The sequence below is a fragment of the Tinamus guttatus genome, unplaced genomic scaffold (genome assembly GCF_059628265.1).
Source record: "Tinamus guttatus ecotype Peru unplaced genomic scaffold, ASM5962826v1 Tinamus_guttatus_pri_ptg000194l, whole genome shotgun sequence".
Taxonomy (NCBI): domain Eukaryota; kingdom Metazoa; phylum Chordata; class Aves; order Tinamiformes; family Tinamidae; genus Tinamus; species Tinamus guttatus.
In genome coordinates, this window is record NW_028288728.1 from 234,090 (window position 1) to 254,229 (window position 20,140).

Sequence of the window (20,140 nt, forward strand, 5' to 3'; positions counted from 1 at the left end):
TGCGATGCATGAGAAAAGAATCTTGACTTCCCTAAGCAGTTTAATCGTTTTATCTGTTTCATGCTGCCTTGATGTGTTTGGATGCAGAGCAAAGTCCGGCTGACAGGGAGAGCTGCTTGGGATTCAGCTCCCATCCCGGCTATCGATTGACCGTGCTGCTGTCATAACTGCTTGCCATGGGCCTCTCCTCCCTGGAACGGGGTGCCCGCCTTTGCTCACCTCTCCCACAGTGTTTTCTGGTGTATAGATGAAAAATCCTAGTGGTGCTAAGTAGGCTTATTCCTTAAAAATGCAAGCGAGCCTGCTGTCCTCCCTGGGTTCCCGCAAGGTGCAGGGAGTCTGGGGAGGGATTTTTGGGTGAGGGTTTTCTGGCTCTATCCCTTACAGAGCTCGTGGTGCTGTGATTATTCTCCCAACAGTCGCTTTAACTTCCAAAGCTTCCTGCCCGCATATGCAGGAGCCCTTCATTTCTGTTTTCGCCACCGTTGCAACGTGGGTTGTGGATATCTTGCGGGCGGGATGAGATCCTTGGCAGCGGTGCTAATCAGATGGAACCGCGCTCCGCTCGGCGGTGTTTTGTTGCTGTGTGTGTGTCAACCTGCATGCATTAGGATAAGCAGGGTAGCTGCACGCAGGTGGGGTCCCCTTGCTGCAACCCAGCAGGCCGTGTCCTGCCTCCCTCCTCGGGATACGGGCAGCTTCCATGGCAGGCCGTGCCGGCGGGACCTTTCCTGGCCGTTTCTATAAGTTTCCCAGCGCTCGCTTTATGGTAAAACTGAGGGAGAGCCTTTGCTAAGGGAGGAAGAGTGAAATATTTACAAACACAGCTCCTAGCTTGCGTATGGATAAAATAAACTTAGTAACAAGAATGTTGGAGGATGTGCCAAGAACTTAGCTACTTAAGAACCCTACTTAGAAAAGCGAGGAGGATTTTACATACTAAGGAAAGTGTTGTTGATTATATACACTAAAATACCTTTCTCTCTCTCTCTCTCTCTCTATATATATATATATATATATATATATTTTTCATCATGTTTGAGCAAACTGCTTATTCCATCCAAGCGGGTTTTCCTTCTAGTGTTTCTCAACTTGTGAAGACCTCTGTGGAAAGAGAGTTGGGAGCTCAGGCTGCTTCCTTGCTCCGACGGAGGAAAGAGTTAAACAAATCTTGCCCCTTTTGCACAGATAGACCCTTGAAGGAAATACACTTTCTGAATGTTCAAATTAGGTAGGAAGCAGAAGAATCGATGGTCTGTATTAGCCATTAGGTGCTTAAATTAGTTGGTTTCAGGTTGGGTATTTTGGACACTAACCTGGGTGGGGAGGAGGCCGCTGCTCCCACCAGGGTATGGAGAGAGGGAGAGGGGGGCTAAATATAAAACGAGCTTTTCAAAACCATTCCTTTTCAAAGCCATTCCTTTTTTTTTTTTTTTTTTTTTTTTTTAGTAATAGTTGACCAGATTTAGGTTCTCAGATGCATGCTGAAAACTAAAAAGGGCTACCTCTCCAAGGTGCTAAGTGTTTGTCCCATGAATTACAAAGCAAAACTAGATTGTTCGGGGTACCTCTCTCATCTGTAGTTTTGTGGTGATGTGTGGGTGGCTTCCCCCCCGCCCCGTCTGGGATCATTCCCAATTCCCTCTATCTCTTTTCTGTCTTTTAGGTGCTCTTTCTCCCAGCTCCTCCCACCACTGTGCTTCTTTTAAAATTACCTTAGACCTCTTCTTCCTCCCTGGGTTTTGGAATTTCAGCAAAGATCCCCTAAGTAAAAAGCCAAAAAAAAAATGAGAAAGTTTTGGGGGGAGATCCTTTCTTCAGGGCAAGTCCCAGTGTGTCCCAGCAGTTCCTTAATCATATTTTTAAGCTGCTTTTTATGTTGCTTTTTGGCTAATAGAAACATGAGCGTGGAATGCTTGGCTTAGAAGATTAGTTTTGTGACTTCTTTTTTTCTTTTCTTTTGAGTGGATTCTTAGATCTTGTAGAAGTTAATGGCACTTGGACAGGTAATTTTACTTGTAGCCACAGGCAGTCAGACTTTACAGGGTTTTTTAATCTTCACAGCTACTTTGGATAGATACTACTGCAGCTAAAGTCTTTATCTTTTTTGACCTCACCAGACTTCTCAAGCTTCCTACCCTGTCAGGTATTTGCTTTTTAAACGCTGGTTAGGATGTGATATGGATGGTGTTGGATCCGAAGCCGGATGAGCGACAGGGAGAGCAGAGATGAAAAAAGGGGGATGAGGAAAACAGCTGTTTCTGTCCCAGGATGGTGGTCGCTGTGATGGAGAGAAAGGAAAAGGGACAGAGTTGGAGAAAGGAGTAGGTGAAATGCAAAGCAAACACTGAGCAAGGGGAATGGCAGGGAAGCCTTTGGAAGCAGGGTCTGTGTGTGCAGCCTGTCCTGGTGTGTCAGGAACTGGCAGCAATCCCGCTGCTCCACAAGGAGAGGTGCATCCCCTTGTACTGGTAAAATGTCACCACGTGGAATACCATATTTCTTGCTGCAAAGCTTTTACAAGAGCAAACCCCCACCACCACTTTTACCTTCTTTTCTACCACTTTTACCTTCTGTTCAGTATTTGCAACATTGTCTGTAGCTTCATGCCTTTTTTTCTTTTTTTTTCCCAGAATTTCTTCCTTTTTGTAAAGGGAAGCAAGCTAGTTGGTATCGTTGTGCATGATGCTCTTTTGCTTGGGGATGGCGTTGACATGAAGGCAGGGATGCTGTAGAGTTGAACAGCTTTAGAACTCAAATTTCTTACTGACATCTGCATGATGTGGCAGCATCATTTTAAATTTTCTTAGGTAAACGGCTGTGCAAGGAGATGGGAATAATAACTGTGAATTAGATTAATATGAAACCTGTTTAAAATGTGTAGATGGCAGGTGTCACAAATATTAAATGAATCTTTATGGTGTTAATTAGAATACACAAAAATGTTATAATGAAACTCTCATTCAATCAGGTATTGTTTTTTTGAAGTGATTTCTCCAAGGCACTTCTCTCTAGAAGTATAGTCCAAAGCTTTTAGGAGTCCTATAATTTATATGTTAAACCTTAATTTACATAAGGGCTAAATCAGTCCATTTAACCTTAGAAATGTTTCAGATTATTTATTGTTGGAAATGGTAAATAAGTGTTATAAATGATTCAGTTATTGGTTTACTTTTGAAGAAGCTAAAAGTAATAGGTCCTTGTCTGTAGGAAGCATTTGGGATTTTTTTAATAGTTTCTTATAAATACATGAAGCTACATTTTTGTGTGTGTGTTTCATCTAATGATTTAACTTTTGCCTCCTTTTCATTCCCAAATACAGGACACCAGATAAACCTTTTGGAGACTGTTCCTGGAGACCATTTTCCTCTGTTCACTAAACATGTGCTGTAGAGCTGTGAGACATTGTGGCGTTTATTTTTGCTAACAGAAGATACTTTCAATACTGGTAAGTTTTGAGAATTTAAAGTCTGGTTGGTTGGCTTGGTTTGCTTGTTTTTAAATTCAGTGCGGTAAGGAGGAAGACTAGTGGGACGTAGCATTGTCATTATGGCTTCTGGTTCTTCAAAATTTGACTTAACACTGATGAAAAAGGCTGGTGTAAAAGTCCACAAAAGTTGAAGAACTGTTAGTGCCTATTCTGCTGCTCTTATGGTATGATAAAGACCATTAATCATGGTCAGTCGGTTCAATAAGAAGAGGAAAACAGGTGAAAAACTTGAAGTGAGAGGAAAATGGAAGAGCTCTGCAAAATAAGAAGGGTCTTGGGTGTAGCATCTTAGCAGCCTTTTCTGGCTCATTTTGTGACTGAGTCAGAGGTATAAATGAGAGTCTGAATAGTGAGAGTCCCAAAACTAAGTGAAAATGTGTATTACTTCAGCATCCAGGCCAGCGAAGACACTTCCCATGTGCCTGTGTCATCCACCCTGCTCTCTTTTTTGTTAAACTGCCTGAATAACAGGGCTAAAAAGCTAGCCAAAATAATTGCTATGGAGAAGCAATCAGAATTAAAGAAAGGCAAGACTTGGCAGTCTGAAATAGAAATTGAGAACAGTCAGTGGTATTTGCTTGAATTGGGTCATATTTGTTTTTAAGATTTTCAGTTGTGCTCATTGCCATAAGACTGCTCAGGTTTTCCTTATTACTTCATTTGTTTATTAGAATATATTAAGTCACCATTTATAATTGCTAGAGTTTGTATTGGAAAAGCTTTCTTAATTTGTCTTCTGATAGTTCTTCTGCAATCTGTCATTGTAGAGGGTCAATCTAGAAATCAACAGTATTGACTTATGGTTTATTATTTTCATGAAGGGAGCTAATCTATATATAGAAAACATCTCAAATATGGAGATGAGAAAACTACCTTTTGAATAAAAATCTAGTCAAACACTTAAATTGAAGTTAAATGTGGCAAGTGTAATGAGTGTTATTCTAAGGAAAATAGTGTATTTTGTGGAAGAGAGTTATAAAAGAAGGTAGTAAGAATGGCTGCATCTTCACATATAAATAGGGCAGAAAACCTTTGTGTGTATTAGTGTCAGAAAAATTCTTATTTTTATACACTCTGATCATGAATGTTAATGTTTTATCTGAGGAGTCTAGCTCTGAATATACCCTATTATATATATGTACATATTTCATACAGGATTTTCAAAGTTTTGGCATTGTTTAGTCTCTTAACCTACAAAGGCATCAGCCACTACATACTTGCAATTAAACATTTCAAGAGGAGGTTCTCCTGAATATTCCATTGCAGACTTTTTAGAAGTTGTATTGGTAGCTTTTAAATACAGTATTTTATAGGTCAGATAAGGTAAATTAGTGTCCCTCAGGCCACAAATGTCTCTTTAAAGAGTCATTAACATGAGACTATTTTGAAAAGCTACCAAACAGGAAATATTGTTGTTCCAAGGATCTGTTTGAAGCTTTAGCTTCTAAAATTAGATATTTTTTTTCCCATACTTTTTCAGAAGGAACTGTTGCTTAGGTTGTTGCATAAGGGTAACCCGTCTTTAATTACCTGCACTGTATTGATATGCATTTAAGTTGATATCTTTATTAAGTCATAACTAGGTGTTTCATACCTGTGAACTTTGGGGGAAGGAACTTCAGAATGTGTAATTGTTACTTGGTAATCTTACAGTTTAATAACTTTTTCTATTCCTGGTTTTTTGTTTTTGTTGTAGTTCTGTCCTACAAGAGTTCATACCGGTGTTGTTTGAAGGCTGCAGAAAAGTGCACTCCCCGTGCGGCCCTGGGACTGTTGATGTCCTCGGCTGTTGTAGGAGAAACACTAGACCTGGAACCCACTTCCTTACTGGTAAGGAATAATCGTTTTGGAGTTGTTTTGGTTTTGAATATTTCAGTTTGCATGCTTTCTTTAACAAAATAACTACAAATCATGTTGCTGTTTCCTCATTTAAGAACATTATACCAAACACTGCAACTCTGCTGTGTTTTGGTTGGTAGTGAGTTGTCATCCTCCCCCCTTCCCTCTTGCTTCCCCAGTTCTCCCCCTAGTTTCTGAATGTATTTGTCCAAACTTCCCCCTTTCCAGACTGTGGAGACTGATGCTCTCCCTTAGCTTTATTTTCAGACCTTCTTTTCTCTTGAAGTTCTTCATGTACCACAAGTTAATGAAGGTTAATAGATGATTTTTTCCAAAATAGCTTCAGAAATGCTGCTTCTTATGACACCCCGATGTTGTGCCTCTCCAGCCTTATTTCTTGGGGATGCAGAGGCTCGTCTGTCCTTGAAATACATGATGTTCTGTCAAATCATCTACCTGAGGTTACTAGGTCACAGCCAAATTACTGGTTTAAAGTTCTGGGTGCTGAGTGAAAGGTGTAATGATTGCTCCTTGGTATTTTAGGGTTTAGTTATTGGAATTGGGATCTGCTTGTGGTTCATATCGAAATTGCAAAAGCAAAACTTAATGATAAGATGAACGTCTGGAATCGTGTTTCGAATATTCTTATTCTTTTTGTTGTAATTGGCCATCCTTTAACTCCCGATACGTTTGTATCTACCTTATTTGATGTCAGAGGCCATTGTAACGTGATGATGTGATCGTAGTTACTGCGTTTCCTGACTAAATCTCGTGCAGACAGAGCACGAGTTGTAACGTCCTCACCTGGCACAGAGAGCTCGCATGGTTGAAGGGGTGAGTTCATCTTTGCTGCTGTTGGCAAGGTAGTGTTTGGCTTGAAATTAGAAAAACTTTAGTGAATTCTCATCAGGCAGTTGATAATTAAGTATTTGTAGAGTTACTTTGCCATACGCTTATTGCGAATTTTGAGAGTGGGCCTCTCAAATCTAATGAAAATACAATAGTAATTTTTTAAATTCACGGAAGATTGTGTGCCTCCCTTGCCTTTTTTATGATTCTACAGTATTTCTCAAACTGAAAGGCAAAACTTTTTCTTCCTTCAACTTCCAGCCTATAAGGACAAATGCTCGTTTTTTTCTAAGCCATCATTAAACACACTCATCCTCATTCATAAAATTGACTTATTGATGTTTTCATGAAACCTTGAGTTGCAATTAACATCCTTGGGCCAAGGAGCTGGTTTGTTCTCCCTACAAACGTCTGTTCCTCTTTGAGTTCACAGTTGTAGCTTGAATGAATGACTGAATCAATGAATGATCCGTTTCTTGAATCAAGCAGATTGTTTTTGGCAGCTGTTCATTTTTCATAAGCTGTTACTTATATTTGTGCCCTAAGTTTTGTTCATAACAAATGTTTGCATATTTAGTGTAAAGAAATTTAATTAAGCTTATAAAACTGTGTGCTGCGCTTCTCCAAACGTGTCTGTGGGGAAAAAACTTCAGTTTTGGAGACTGGTCCTTGGAAAAACTCATGAGTGCTGTCTCTGCAGGGAATGATCCTCCATCAATAATCCGATTCTTCTGCTTTCCTTTTCATTTAAGAGAATGATCTAAGTATGGGTACTTATTTTTTCGGTTTCTAAGGTTAGTGTTTTTAGCTGGTTTGTTTTCACCTCTAGCTTTGTGTTCTTCATAGGCCACGTGGATATGATGGATCGTGCACCCTTCTGTGGTCTTTACTGGAATAAACCCAAACCCAGTAGATACTGCGCCTTGCTATGCAAGGAGGAGTCTCGAGTCTGCTCTCACCTTACAGGGCTCCCCTGCGGAGGAATCTCAAAAATGTTGGAATGCTGGTGGGAGCGGAGCCCTGGCAGGGCCGGGGGGAGCCGAGAAGCGGGGGGCGTTCGTTGATGTTTTGCATGATAAACTCGGAGTGAATTTCAGTTCTGCCTTAGTCTGTTTTCCCATCCCTCTGAAGGAGAGGGGGTGGAAAGGGCCCACATTTCCAGCTGGATTCTGGTTGGCCCTTTTCCCTGGGGAGCAGAGTGGAGCTGGAGGAGCGTATGACAAACCAGGGAGTATTTTGGTGCGCCGATTCCTGCCTACTTCATCGGAAGTGTAGAAACTTATATTCACAAACATGCAACAGAGAAACATGTAAAAAACCAAAAACAAAAAGATTTGTACCAGGCTTTCAATTGATCAGAATAACTATAATCTGGTTTTGTTGTTGTTTCTCCTGAGTGAAGGGAATGAAGTGCCTCAGAAAATTATTTTTGTCCCCAAGATTTCCCAGGGGATAATACTGTAGACTTTCATCTGTGTTGCTGCTTTCCTTTTTATCTGTGTTTCATTTTTATAATTTAAATAAATCACTGAATTTTACATGCAACAAATTTGTACCCCTTAATTTTAATGGTGTTAAGATTTCTGCAGGGAACTTATTATATGTATTATATGCTGAGAGGTTAGGCTTTGTAAACGCTGCTGCTTCCTCTTTGGAGACCCTTCCAGCATTAAGTGATGCCTGTGTTTGTTTAGGCTGTTATTATGTCCTCAGGTGTTATTTTTATGTTCAAACAGTTTGCACTGATGATGCAAAATAAACACTTTCCATAAACGCTGTATTTGTAGAACTGGGTTCATTCTAGCTGGGGGTTAAATTTTATATAAATTATTAAGGGTTGGTTTAAGACCAGGTTTGTGACAGCGGGAAAAACACCAAGCTGTCCTATATCTTGAGAGAACTTTGCATGCAGGTGGTTATTAAATCTGCTCATGCTCAAGACCTTGTCTGGTTTTTATGGTTACCTGCAAGTGCTCTTTGCTCAGGAGCAAAAATAAAACCCCGCAGGTTATATCATTATATCCATCCATGCCCTTTATTTGTAACTAGAAAGTTACAGGATTAATGTTCACTGCAAGTAGCATTCTCCACTTACAAAACACCAAGGATTGAGTGTGTTTTTCCAGCAAGCCTTCCTGGTTTGGAGAAAAGTTACTCAATTTTCCTGGTCAGAACTTTCTTGGAGACTTGTTTGGATGCATCAAGTGGAACCAGGCTTAAAACATGCTAGTAAGCTTGAAAATCTCCACAGTGTTTTTATCTTTCTTATATCTCTCTTTTGCTAGTGGTTTCAAGGGGGTTGCATTTCTAAAGAAATCTTTGCATAGCCTCTTTTAAGTGGAGATACACATCGTTACAAGGAGAGGAAAAAATAAAAGCCACAAAACAGCATGTTAAATTGGAACACAAGAGCAGAGGGTTTTGAAGCTTGCTGAATTTTTAACTACTAGCAAATTGCCTTAAATTTAACTTGGATTAGTTCCCTAGTGATCCTTGACATTAAACGGATGTGCTGGTTTGACATGGGTAGACAGAAAACTAATTAATTCCTCTGAATTTGAGGCATATTTAATTTTCTCCCCCAAAGACTTCTCATTTAAAAGGTACAATGATTTGAAAGAGCATCCAGTGTGGAACAAGCTTTGTAAGGTAGCAAACCTCTAGACAGAGGAAGATCAAGACATCTACAACAAGAATTGTTGTTTTGGAAAATGTTGAATTTCATTGATTAAACTGAGCATTAGTGTATTTATAGCATTGCTTCCATGCTTGGAAGTGGTGATTTAATGTGGCTGCTTGTCGGTGGGATGGGGCTCTTGCTCGTGGTGGGTGTCATCCCCATTCATCTCTGTCTCATTATACTTGGAACATGGGCAGTTGTCTTTGCATAGAGGAAGGTACATTATTTTACTTGCTTTACAGACATTATTTATTATATTTTAGAATATGAGGTATTTTTGCTTTCTTGTCCTGAAGGTATCCACCCATCATCTGCTTTTGTCTCCAGTGTCTTTGGAAATGTGGACAATTAAGTAAGATCATATAATTGTCATGTGTTAATGACACACTTCTGTTCACTCATAGCTGACCCGAATGGTTGTTCTGGCAAAGCCTGGTGGGAGGGAGGGAAATTGGGATGGATCTTGTATCCATGTTGGTATTTAGTAAGGATAACATGAACAGAAAATAATAAAACTCAGACAAGATATTTTGTAAACAACCTAGCAAGGCCTTCATCCATAAGAAGCACCTGGTTAGTCAGTGTCTGAGTCTCAAATTGGTGCAGTCAAAACAGAAGTAAGAAGAAGCAAATTTATTAATTTGGGTTTTGGTACAGACAGTATAAACAAAAGCCAAGGGGTTTGTAAAGTCCCAAGCAGAAAGATAGCAGCGAGGGGCAATCCAAAAGCACTAAAATAATCGGAATAAGCATGTGAAATGACAGAGAAATAAAATCCCAAGGGGATTTCAAGGTGGAAAACAGTCAAGAGGAAATCCAAGCAGAGATGTTGCATAAACTTGCGCAAGCTGAAGATAATGTCAACAAATACTCTTGATGCTAATCTGTACCAAAATGAGGAATGGAAAATTACCCCATTTTATATTTCAACCAGTTCCAGGAAGATCTGCCTTGGAACGTGAATTTTAAGACCTGTAAGGGAACAGCAAAGGGAAATGCTTGTTTTGAAAGCTTGTGATCACTCCATAACTGTGTGCTCTGAAGTTCTTGCATCTCCCGCTGAAGCATGTGGCTATGGCAGCAGCTGAAGATAGGATGGATGATGGACAATTCATTTGATCCTATGTGGCAATTCGTATTTCCTGAGGGGACTAGGCTGAGTCTTCAGCTCCTAAAAGTAGATGCAGTCGTGGTTTCTGGAAGAAAGACAGCACTGAACTGTCCGCCGCCCTTAATAGGTGGTTCTCCCAAACACAAAGACGTTGTGAAGCTCTGGCAGCCACCTTCAGAGCATGGGAGTTGTGGACCCAGGTGTCATTCTTAGAGGTGGAACTTACTATAGCAGAGCAAATTTAAGCTTTTGGAAGAAACGGGGTGATAGTCTTTCTTTGTATGGCAACTCAACGCTCTTAATTAGTCAGACCCTCAACTTCTGCTACGTGGTATTTGAAACTTGGCATTGAGACTTAGATAAGTGGTGTATGTTGGATAAACTGCCGAAATGATGCCAAGGAAGTTTTTTTTTAAAAAAAAAAAAAAAGAAAGAAAGAAAAGGAAATCAAAAGGTGTGTATGGAATTGCAAAGCTAGTACTTGCTGAGGGAGTGAGAATTGCATCCTGAGCCCATCCTGGCGCTGCCAGCTGCCTTGGTTAGCAAGTGCCTTGGGTGTTTGAAGGTTGAAGGTGTTTCAGCTGGGAGACGGCCACGGTGTCGGAGCAGGATTATCCTGGAGGCTGGAAGGGTGGTAAGACCTTGGTAGAGGCTGACTGGGCAGCAAATTACACTGTGTGATAGGAGTGACCTACTGAATATCATATGGGGTGTGATGTATGTTTAGTCCGTAATGATGCATTGCTTCTCTTGTATTTATGCTTTGCCAGCAGGATAAAGTTCATTCAGAAAATTTTTGTGCTGTTGATTACAGTTAGCATTTAACTTCTATTGCTTGTTTTGAAGTATCTGAGGAGGCTAATTTTAGAAATAACTTACAAGATGTCTATACTACTACTTTTAACTAGCTTTCATTGGAGCATATTGGGATGTTTTCGGGAAGATCAGAAGTCCTGTGGATTCTTATCAGCTCCATTGGATGTTCTACTTTCTTGCCTGTAGAAGCATCCTTCCTAAATATGCATGTTGAGGTGACTATTAGGAATTTCTTATACATCATCTTTGGATGGTGGTGGAATAAACTCAGATAAGGCATCGAAATAATATGTTTTATTGTCAAGTTAAAAATCTTGTGCTAAAAAGTAGTGAAGCTTCAAATAGCATTAATTTCATAGTTCTGAGCCGTTGCCAATTTAGTTTGGGTGGAGACTTTGATCTGTGGCCTTGGATTTGCCTGTTGCTCTTCTGACTTGAAACTGGTATTTTTAGCCTCTCAATCGCAACATAGCAAAGGAAATAGCTGGTTTTGGTTGTCTGCTGTTTGAGGAATTTACTTGTTCAGTGTACTGTGTGTCCTGCTTTTTTTTTTTTTCAAGAAAAATATGTTGCAGAATGCTCTTCAATGGTTTGATCTGTCGACAGGGTTTCGAGTGCAATGCTCTTAAAAACCAAACTTTACTGAACCCAAGCAGTAAAAACTGACGGATGTTTTACGCAGGACAAGTTTTCTTACGAGTCTGTAGTCAGTTAAAGAAATGTTAGTCTCAAGTGTTATGAGGCACTGGAGCATTGAACTTCAAATCTAGTCCCTTTTAATGTAAATTATTCAAGTCCAGCATACATAAGCTGCAGCTTTTAATGAATGTGCAGCCTTTCTAGGCAGTGGTTGTTTTTTGCGATGTTCTTTCAAGCTGGACCCGTTTCCTTGCTTGCTACAATTTGGTTTGTCTTGTTTAGTCCTTGGAAAAGGTCTATGAGCTCTGATTTTTGATGTAATGCTCCCTGCTGCTTCTCCTTACAGGACTTGTGGAAGCGGAAACACAAAGATTTCCAAATGAATAACCGAAAGGAAGATATGGAGATTGCGTCCCACTACCGTCACCTGCTTCGCGAGCTCAACGAGCAGAGGCAGCACGGCATCCTCTGCGACGTCTGCATCATAGTGGAGGGCAAAATATTTAAGGCTCACAAAAACGTGCTGCTCGGGAGCAGTCGCTACTTCAAAACGTTGTACTGCCAGGTGCAGAAAACGTCCGACCAGGCCACGGTCACTCATTTAGACATCGTAACTGCGCAGGGCTTCAAAGCAATCATTGACTTCATGTACTCGGCACACCTCGCGCTGACCAGCAGGAACGTCATCGAGGTGATGTCGGCTGCCAGCTATCTGCAGATGACAGATATTGTACAAGCCTGCCACAATTTCATAAAAGCGGCTCTTGATATAAGTATAAAGTCTGATGCCTCGGATGACCTTGTTGATTATGAGCTTGGAGCTCCTTCTAGCAGTAGTACGGATGCTTTGATCTCAGCAGTGGTGGCTGGGAGGAGTATATCCCCCTGGCTAGCGCGGCGCACGAGTCCGGCCAACTCCTCTGGAGACTCTGCCATTGCCAGCTGCCACGAAGGAGGGAGCAGTTATGGAAAAGAGGATCCGGAACCAAAAACAGACAGCCACGAAGACGTTTCATCCCAGTCTCTTTGGTCTAGCGACATGGGCTATGGGTCTTTACGTATCAAAGAGGAGCAGGTTTCGCCGTCGCATTACGGAGGGAGCGAGTTGCCTTCTGCCAAGGATAGTGCAATACAGACCGCGTTCTCGGAGCAGGGTGTCGGGGATGGCTGGCAGCCCACGGGGCGCAGAAAGAACAGGAAAAATAAAGAAACTGTGCGTCATATCACGCAGCAAGTGGAGGATGACAGCAGGGCAAGTTCTCCAATGCCGTCTTTTTTACCTGCCTCAGGATGGCCGTACAGCAGTCGAGACACGAGTAAGTCCTTCTTTGGCTTTTCCTTCCTGGCATTAACAATGCAGAGTTAACAAAATCTGTTTATGGTATGATCTTATCAGTCTCTAAAATATATTAGCCTATCGTAAACTGAAAAATGTAGGAATCCCTGTTGCCAGGTGTTAGATGGAAGCAGTCAGCTCAGTCGGGAGCTCTAGGGTCGCAGCAATGTAGGCCAGTTCTTCTGTGCAAGAGGCTGGTGGTTTTCCTCTGGTCCTGAATATAGAATGGCTTAAATCACCCCTGAAACACCATTATAATTACCAGAAATAATGAGATAAAAGGTTGAAACTTATTTCAGCAGGTGTGCAAACTCATTGCACTTCCTGTCAAGGTTGAAGAATTTTCCTTGCATAGGATATTGATGCAGTAATTATACCACATATAGGTGTAATTTAGTGAGTCTTAATGATACTATCTTCAGTGCTGCCTGCTATCCAGGTGTCACTTTCTCAAGAATAAGAAAGCTACCGTAGCTTGTTGCTGTTAATAGCAAGAGAAGTGTTTGGTAGCTCTAAGAATAATGTTTTTGTGAGGCTCTAAGACTTAAAATGTATTTTGATATCTGAGTACTTGTAGTCTGAGACAAATGATGACTTCTTTTTCTAAAAGTGTAACCAGGGAGCAAACTGTTTGCTGGGCTCCTTTTGTATCTTCATTAGTTCTTTATTTCTGTCTCAAAATTAAGATAACTGTCCTATTTGACTAATTGGTGCCTATTTTTAGATCCAAAACCACTATTGATATAGCATTCTGTTTTTTTAAGGACTCTAGGGCAAGTGTGGTATTAAACTCCCTAAAGCTGACTTGAAAATCTTGGTCTGTGCCATAGTTAACCTGTGTTAACTGTGTAATTCTGGTATGTGATGAAGGCCAGCAAGGGGAAGGGTGTGTGAGATTATATACCCTTATGTTGACAAATTTAGATTGAAAAAAGCAATATAGCTAGTACTGAAAGCCTGAACAGTTGCTATGTTCTGGGAAAAAATAAATAAGGCACATACCTACTGATACATGAATGTTAAATTTGGCTTTCATTGATGTTTAACTGAATCGGTAACTGTCTAGAAATATCTTTAGTTAGTTGCTTTTACAGTTATCTGCTGCAGCAAGCTTGCCTGAAGTTATTCTAATTGGTTAGTGATAAAATCTAAACAACTTTGGTTAGAAGAAAGATGTCAGATAATTTCAGATAAGAATGATTTATGATTAGTCCTATTTTTGTAATGTGTGTATTTTTGGACTGTTTTGAGTAAAGACTCAGTGTTGACTGTTTGAAATGCTGTTCACACCAAAACTTTAACAAACTTCCATAAAAACCCTTCAAACACCCCATCCATGAGGTGTGTTTTCTGAGAGGTGCATGAGGCAAGCCCGCGTGTTGGGTCCTACAGAAGCAGAACTGCAATGCTGATCTTAAAGCCTGGTCATAGATTGAGTTTCTTTTGAAAACAGTGCACAATATAAGAGATGATATCGCTGGAAGATGAATGATGTCTGTAGCATTTCACTCCCAACTTAAGGAATTAAAGGTGGATTTTGTTCTTTGTGGCTCTGTGGCTGAGAGGAAGATGGCTCTGGGGTTGACTCGGTGCAGTGCCGAGACAGCTACCTCGGCACATGCAATCAAATTATTTCTTCTGAATCTCCTCTTAAATAGTTTCCAGTTAAAGAGGTGTTTCATGTGATGCAAAAGAGGAAACTGAGTGGTGGTGATTGGGAGAGGATAATTTTGATTTTTTTTTTTTCCTCAGTGGTGCTAATAAGATGGAAAGAAAAAAAAAACAAACAACTGTTATCTTCCCCCTGTCCAAAGTGAGAGAAATGCCGGGGACAGCGGGGGGACACGGCTGTCTCTGGCGCAACCTGCCTGTGTCTGGCTGCTCCTCTAGGAGCAGTGGGGTTCGCCCGGAAGGTACCTCATGGCAGGACGTGTTTGGAGACGGAGCGACCCGCGTTCCGCATGCTCCCCAGCCGGGGGGCCGGGCAGGGGGTCGATCCTGCCTCCATACGTGAAGGATGGAGGCTTCTCCCACGCGCAGAGCACGGGGAGACGCGTGTTGGTGCTGCGGGGCCTGAGCTCGCAGCACGGGGGTGCTGCCTTGGCGCCAGGGAGCCCCTTTGCGCGCGTGGGGGAGCTCCGCGATCCCTGCGGTGCAGGACCCCTCCTGCCCGGGCTGATTTCTCCTGGTGTTGGGGCTGGGGTGGAAAGGAGAAGGGTTTAGGAGGGTTGGGGGTCTATGTGAAGCCTTTTTTGGGTGAAAGCTGATGGAGTTGGTCGCTGGGTGCCGTCGGATCCCTTCCAGCGCGCAGGCAGGGAGAGATGGGAGCATCCCCACCGTCCCACCCGTGCTCCCCCGTCTCTGCAGGCAGGAGGGTCCTTCTGTCTCGCATTAATATTTCCCATCTCCAGCAGGTGGAAGCAACCGTCTTGCAAACGGCTCCATCTCCTTCGTTGCTTGGCTACCGGCTCTGCAGCCCCGGTACCCGCGTCCCCGCCAGCACGCGGACATCGCCCGGGGCTGCCCGCTTAGCTCCTCTCCACCAAGGATTCTCCTGCGTATGAGCAGGGGGTGGCCTTTGGGATGTGGCTGTGCGCTTCAGTTCTTAAATTTCAGTTCAAAATTGGCTTTGAAGTCAGTAGCGTGAGGCTTAATTCCCCGAGACAAACACCGTGGTCAAAGGCTCTTTGTTCCCTCCTTCACTGGGAAGGGTCCCCGTCCACGCTGGCCATGGCCCCGATGAAAAGGTTCCTCTGCCGAGGAGGAGGGTGTTGAAAGCTGTTTGGTAAATAGGCTAAGAGGAAAAGTTACCCAGAACATTTTTATTCTTTGAGCCTCTTCCTCGTGTTTTGGTCTATTCAGTGGTTTGTTGGGTCAAAAAGCCCTGGCTGTGGGATAACGTGGGTGCCATTTGCAGACGGCTGCTGCTGGAGGGCCACACGAGCCGCCTGGCAGGGGGAAACCGATGCGGCAGCATCCAAGTGAACTTCAGCGCTGGGGTTTTCTGCAGAAACGGCGCGAGCTCCTCGGCTGCTCTGTCTTGCAGCGCTCTTTCAGCAAGCTGCGAGCCACGTTTTTGGAAAGTAGGTGCTGCAAGTAACACAGATCGAGAATCTGTTTCATTTTTGGAAGGTCTAACAGCTCATTTACAGTTAGTAGCATTGCTTGTTTCAGTGGGAAACAGATGTTCTTATCAACGCAGGCAGGATGTAGTAAAGCGTCCCATATACTTAAGTAGACTGTGCTTAAATTTGATGAAATGGAGGCTAAAACAGATACAGATTTTATCTAGAAAGGAAAAATCTTTCTGGTTTGGCTGATTCTATTCCAGATGCTGCTGGGGTGCTGCTGAGAGGCTTGGAATTTGATCGCGCTGCCGATTACTCCAGACACTTCATTTTAATCCTGTTAACGATAATCTCGTATCATGGAAATAGCCACAGAAGCAAGCGGTTCTTAGTGTCCTCGTGAAGAGAATATCGGCTTCCCTCGAGAAAAAGCGACCTAACCAGATCTGCAGAAGCATCTGCGCCCAGCCGAGGTGCTGCGCGGTGGATGTGGTTAAGGCCTCGGCTGCCGCGGGGTGTTGTCAGCCGAGCACGAGGGTGGTGCGAGGCCCTGGTTAAATCTGCAGAGGCCTCTCGGGCTTCATGATTCCCACTTTGCTCTCCCAGCCCCAGAGCTTCCTCGCCGCAGTGAGCAGCGTTTCACAGGGAGCATCTTTCCTGCTGCTGCCAATTTGCTACCTCGTATTCTGCTTTTAGCGTAAAACCCCTTTGTTCCCTGTCCTGGCTTCCACAGGGTGTTTGGGTTGTTTAGAATGACACTGTATTACCCCACACAGTTCAACACCTACGTGCTTTCCTCATCCAGCAATATTGGAGTAGCAATTCCTCGAGGTAACCCTAAGAATGGGCTTTTATAGCTTGTAACTTTCCTCACAGCTGAGCAAAGAGGAATCTTCCTTACTGAGTGCTGAAATAGCGAGTCTACCTTTCACTTTTGAATTTGTAGGTTTTCTGAAGAAACAGGTTGCAAATTGGTTTGAATATCAAAGATGATCATGAAATTCTAATTAAGTCTCTAGTTTTGAGCATCTTCCCCCTGCCCACAATAGTAACCATTGGAATGGTTGCTATTCCAATAACATTAGTTAAACTTTCTACGGGATTACAAAATTACAAAAGTTCCAGTGAAAGGAAGAGTTGTCTTCACTGGAAGAGTGGTTAAACTAGCAAAACGTTGCATTTTCTTTGCTTCTTTCTGTAGTGGAAGGTTCTGTTGGTCCCAGTGTGTGTGTGGAGGGGGACTGTCTATTGAGGAATTTATTGATGGTTTTTATTAATGTTTTATGTCAAGCATAGTTATGATTCAGGAATTTATTTCTAAGGAATTGCTCCCACACGTCTTCGAATGTTGTACCCAGAAGCTGCAAGTGGTTTTTGTGCCAGTTGGCTATGGAATGAAATGAATGAATCAGAGCTGTCACTTCAGAAGATGCCGCAATTCCGGAACTCCTCGTGCTCCTTTGGTTACGTGTAGTGACTTAGCGGGACGTGATTTGAAACCCTCCTGCTGGAGGGGCAGGAGGAGCCCTGTCTAGCTGAACTCTCAGCTCTGTTTGTGCAGGGGAGGCCCAGGGACCTCTCTGAGCTCAGGTAAATGAAACTGCCTTTTCCTAGCACTCTGTGCTTGTGAAAAAGTCTTTTTTCTGAGCAAAAAAAAGTCTTATTTCTTCCTGTATCCCCTCCACTTTTCTATGGGGATCTTCAAATCCCCACTGTCTTTAGAGGTAAATTAGAGCATGGCATTTTTGCAGCTTTGTCACTTGTTGCAAGGACCGGTTTTTTTCCTGCCCCCTTAGGAAGTTGGGGGTTACCCACCCCTTTGTGCAACTCCTTTTTACAGCGTGTTTTGTGGTGACTCTCAGAAGTGGCAGGGACCTGCGCCGTGTCCCCAGGTGCTCGGTGAGCAGATTCAGCCAGTTCATTACTTGGTGAATCATCTGCTGCTTGGTGGTTTCTGCATTCAGGCTACTGTGCAGTAAAATCTGTTTTCAATAGAAGTCGTTGAGGAAATTAAGTTACTGCAAAACCATTTCTTAACCTCAGTTTCCTAGCTGTCTAACTTGTTTTCTTTTTAACACTGAAATTTGTTTTGTTTCTGCTGTGATAGATTTCTCAAGTGTTTTATTCCATGTAGTGGAATAAATGCCTTGAATAATTAGAAGAGGAAAAAAATGAGTGTCCTTGTTTGTATTCAGGAGCCAGTTATTTAAGCAGCTCTTTAAGTTTTTTTTGCAAAACTTGTATAATCTTCTGGCTTTCCATAATGATAAACGCTTTTATAGGCTTCTAAAGTTCTTAAAACCTTAATACAGGAGTAACTTGTATCAGCAGCAGCTTCCTATTGTTGATCGCTCTTGTAGGCTTCTAAATAAATAACGAAACCTGCGTTGGGCTCCGTTTTCTGGTTCTGGTTGCTCTATGCCTCGACTTCTCAAGAGCAGCCAGATGCTGTGCGTTGTGTCTGAAGGTATAGCTGCACTTTAGGTCCCTTGGATAGGGACTCTGATCCCTGTTAGCTGGAGAAGAGCTGGATTTGAACTGGTTTCCGACTTCCACGTGGGGTGTTTATGTGGCAGTCGGAGAATGTCTTTGAGTTTTGGCGTGTTGGTGCCTTCCTATGAAGGGAACATACAGGAGAATGTGGAATGTGTATGTAGAGTTTACTCCAGAGTGTTTGAAGTTGCCTTTCTAGCACGTCTCCTTTGTGCAACAAAACAATAACTAAAAAAAAAAATTACCAAAAATGTTCAGCTGCTTGTAAAAGTATTGGATTTTTTTGGAATAAGTATTAGAAAATTCCAAGTATCCTACCACCTTGAAAAGTAACATAACCACTACATTTCCCCTGTTTCTGGTGAAATCATAGTTTTGGCTCAAGGCATTATAGCTGGCTTCACTTTTGCTGAGTGGCTTTTCATGATATTCCCAAACTGGGAAGTAATTCCCCCTCCTTAGCAGTAGGCGAGGGCAGCCTTCCCTGGGAAGGCAGAGCCGGAGGGGCTACGGCTCCGTGCCCCGATGCCACCCCCAGGATTCCTTCTCGGTGCCGGAATCGGCTTAGCCGCGTGCTGCATTCCGCTGGCTCCGGAGGCTGCCCGGGTTTCTAGGCTCTTTGCTGCTCTCTCCTGCTGCATCCTCTTTGCTGTGCACAAGTCGCTGCTGGCTGCAGCGAAGACCTCTGCGTACGCTGAGTTTGCTGCAACCTCCTGCCCCGGCCGCTCCGTGGAGAATCCTCCTTTTCCCCCTCACTGCAGTTAAGGGCTAGGGAGATTATTAAGGTGCACTCTTCACAGTGAATAACTGTTTCACATTTGTGTTATTAAAGGGTTAGGTCAGGTTATTTTCAAGTCTGGGAAGTAAAATCATGGCTTTAGACCCAGGCACTTATTCCCTGGCTACACCCTGGCTTTAAAATGGTCCCACCCTAAACCAGCTTTAGCTCAAAGCTCTGGGCCTGTTTCCTTTCCCCACCCTGCATTCCAGTTTCCCTAGGCTCCAAAGCTCTCCTCCTCCTCCTCCTCTTCCTCCTCCCTATGGTAACAGCCCTGATTCTGTTAAGCTGTTTTAACTCTAGAGATCAGAGGCGTTTCCCTTCTCAAGTCCCTTGTCCCCCCCTTTTTCTTTTTTTTCCTACTTGTGCAAATGTTATATTGGTCTTTTCTTGACAGGTATCTTCTCAAAAATTACTTTTTTTTGTTTGTTTCTGTGCGGAAAATCTCGCTGTCAAGAACTGAATGTCCAAAAAGGAGACAGAGGAGTCCTAAAACGAATAAAGGGAGAGTCCACCGGGCATATCCCTGTGGGGTCTCTCCAATTGCTGGGGGACGCAGCCCCCCTTTTATCCTAATTTCCCGACCGAGGGACGCCCTCTCCTTTTCCCCCTTGGCCAAGGTACTCAGAAGTTACAGCCTTCCCGGCCGCCTACACCCAACTCCGGCCTCCCGCCATCTGTTCTCACCTGAGCTCACCAACTCCTTTGTCCCCCTTGCTGAAGAATGTGGGGGAATTGCCCTGTTTCCCTCCTTTGTAAAGGCCCCATCTCCTTGCAGATGGCTCTTTTTGTCCTTCTCGGCTCATGGCTCCACTCAGTCTCCCCTCCCTTTGTCCTGCTCTTCAGCCAAACTGTGGAGAAACCCCCTCATTGATGAATACAGAAACTTGAGCATTCCGCTTATTTCTTTACTGAATTTATAAGTTATGAGAAGTCGGGAAGTTTTTAGAATTTTGAAAAAGTCTCTGATCGACTGTGGTACCGGGGACTTTCACTTTCCTATATAAAGTTCTTCATATGTGTCCAAATAGATTAAGCAGG

General features: G+C 42.9%; 1 protein-coding gene across 2 annotated transcripts in view; it reads left to right on the forward strand.

Moving 5' to 3' along the window:
• The first annotated feature begins 5,197 nt into the window (after positions 1-5,197).
• ZBTB46 (zinc finger and BTB domain containing 46) overlaps positions 5,198-20,140 on the forward strand; it is a 38,155-nt gene continuing 23,212 nt past the window's right edge. For both annotated transcript variants that reach the window (XM_010219823.2, XM_088523541.1), the window contains exons 1-2: positions 5,198-5,320; positions 11,771-12,740. In XM_010219823.2, the coding sequence (XP_010218125.2) occupies positions 5,267-5,320; positions 11,771-12,740 (1,024 nt within the window). In that variant the 5' untranslated portion in view covers positions 5,198-5,266. The remainder of the gene's footprint in view (positions 5,321-11,770; positions 12,741-20,140) is intronic.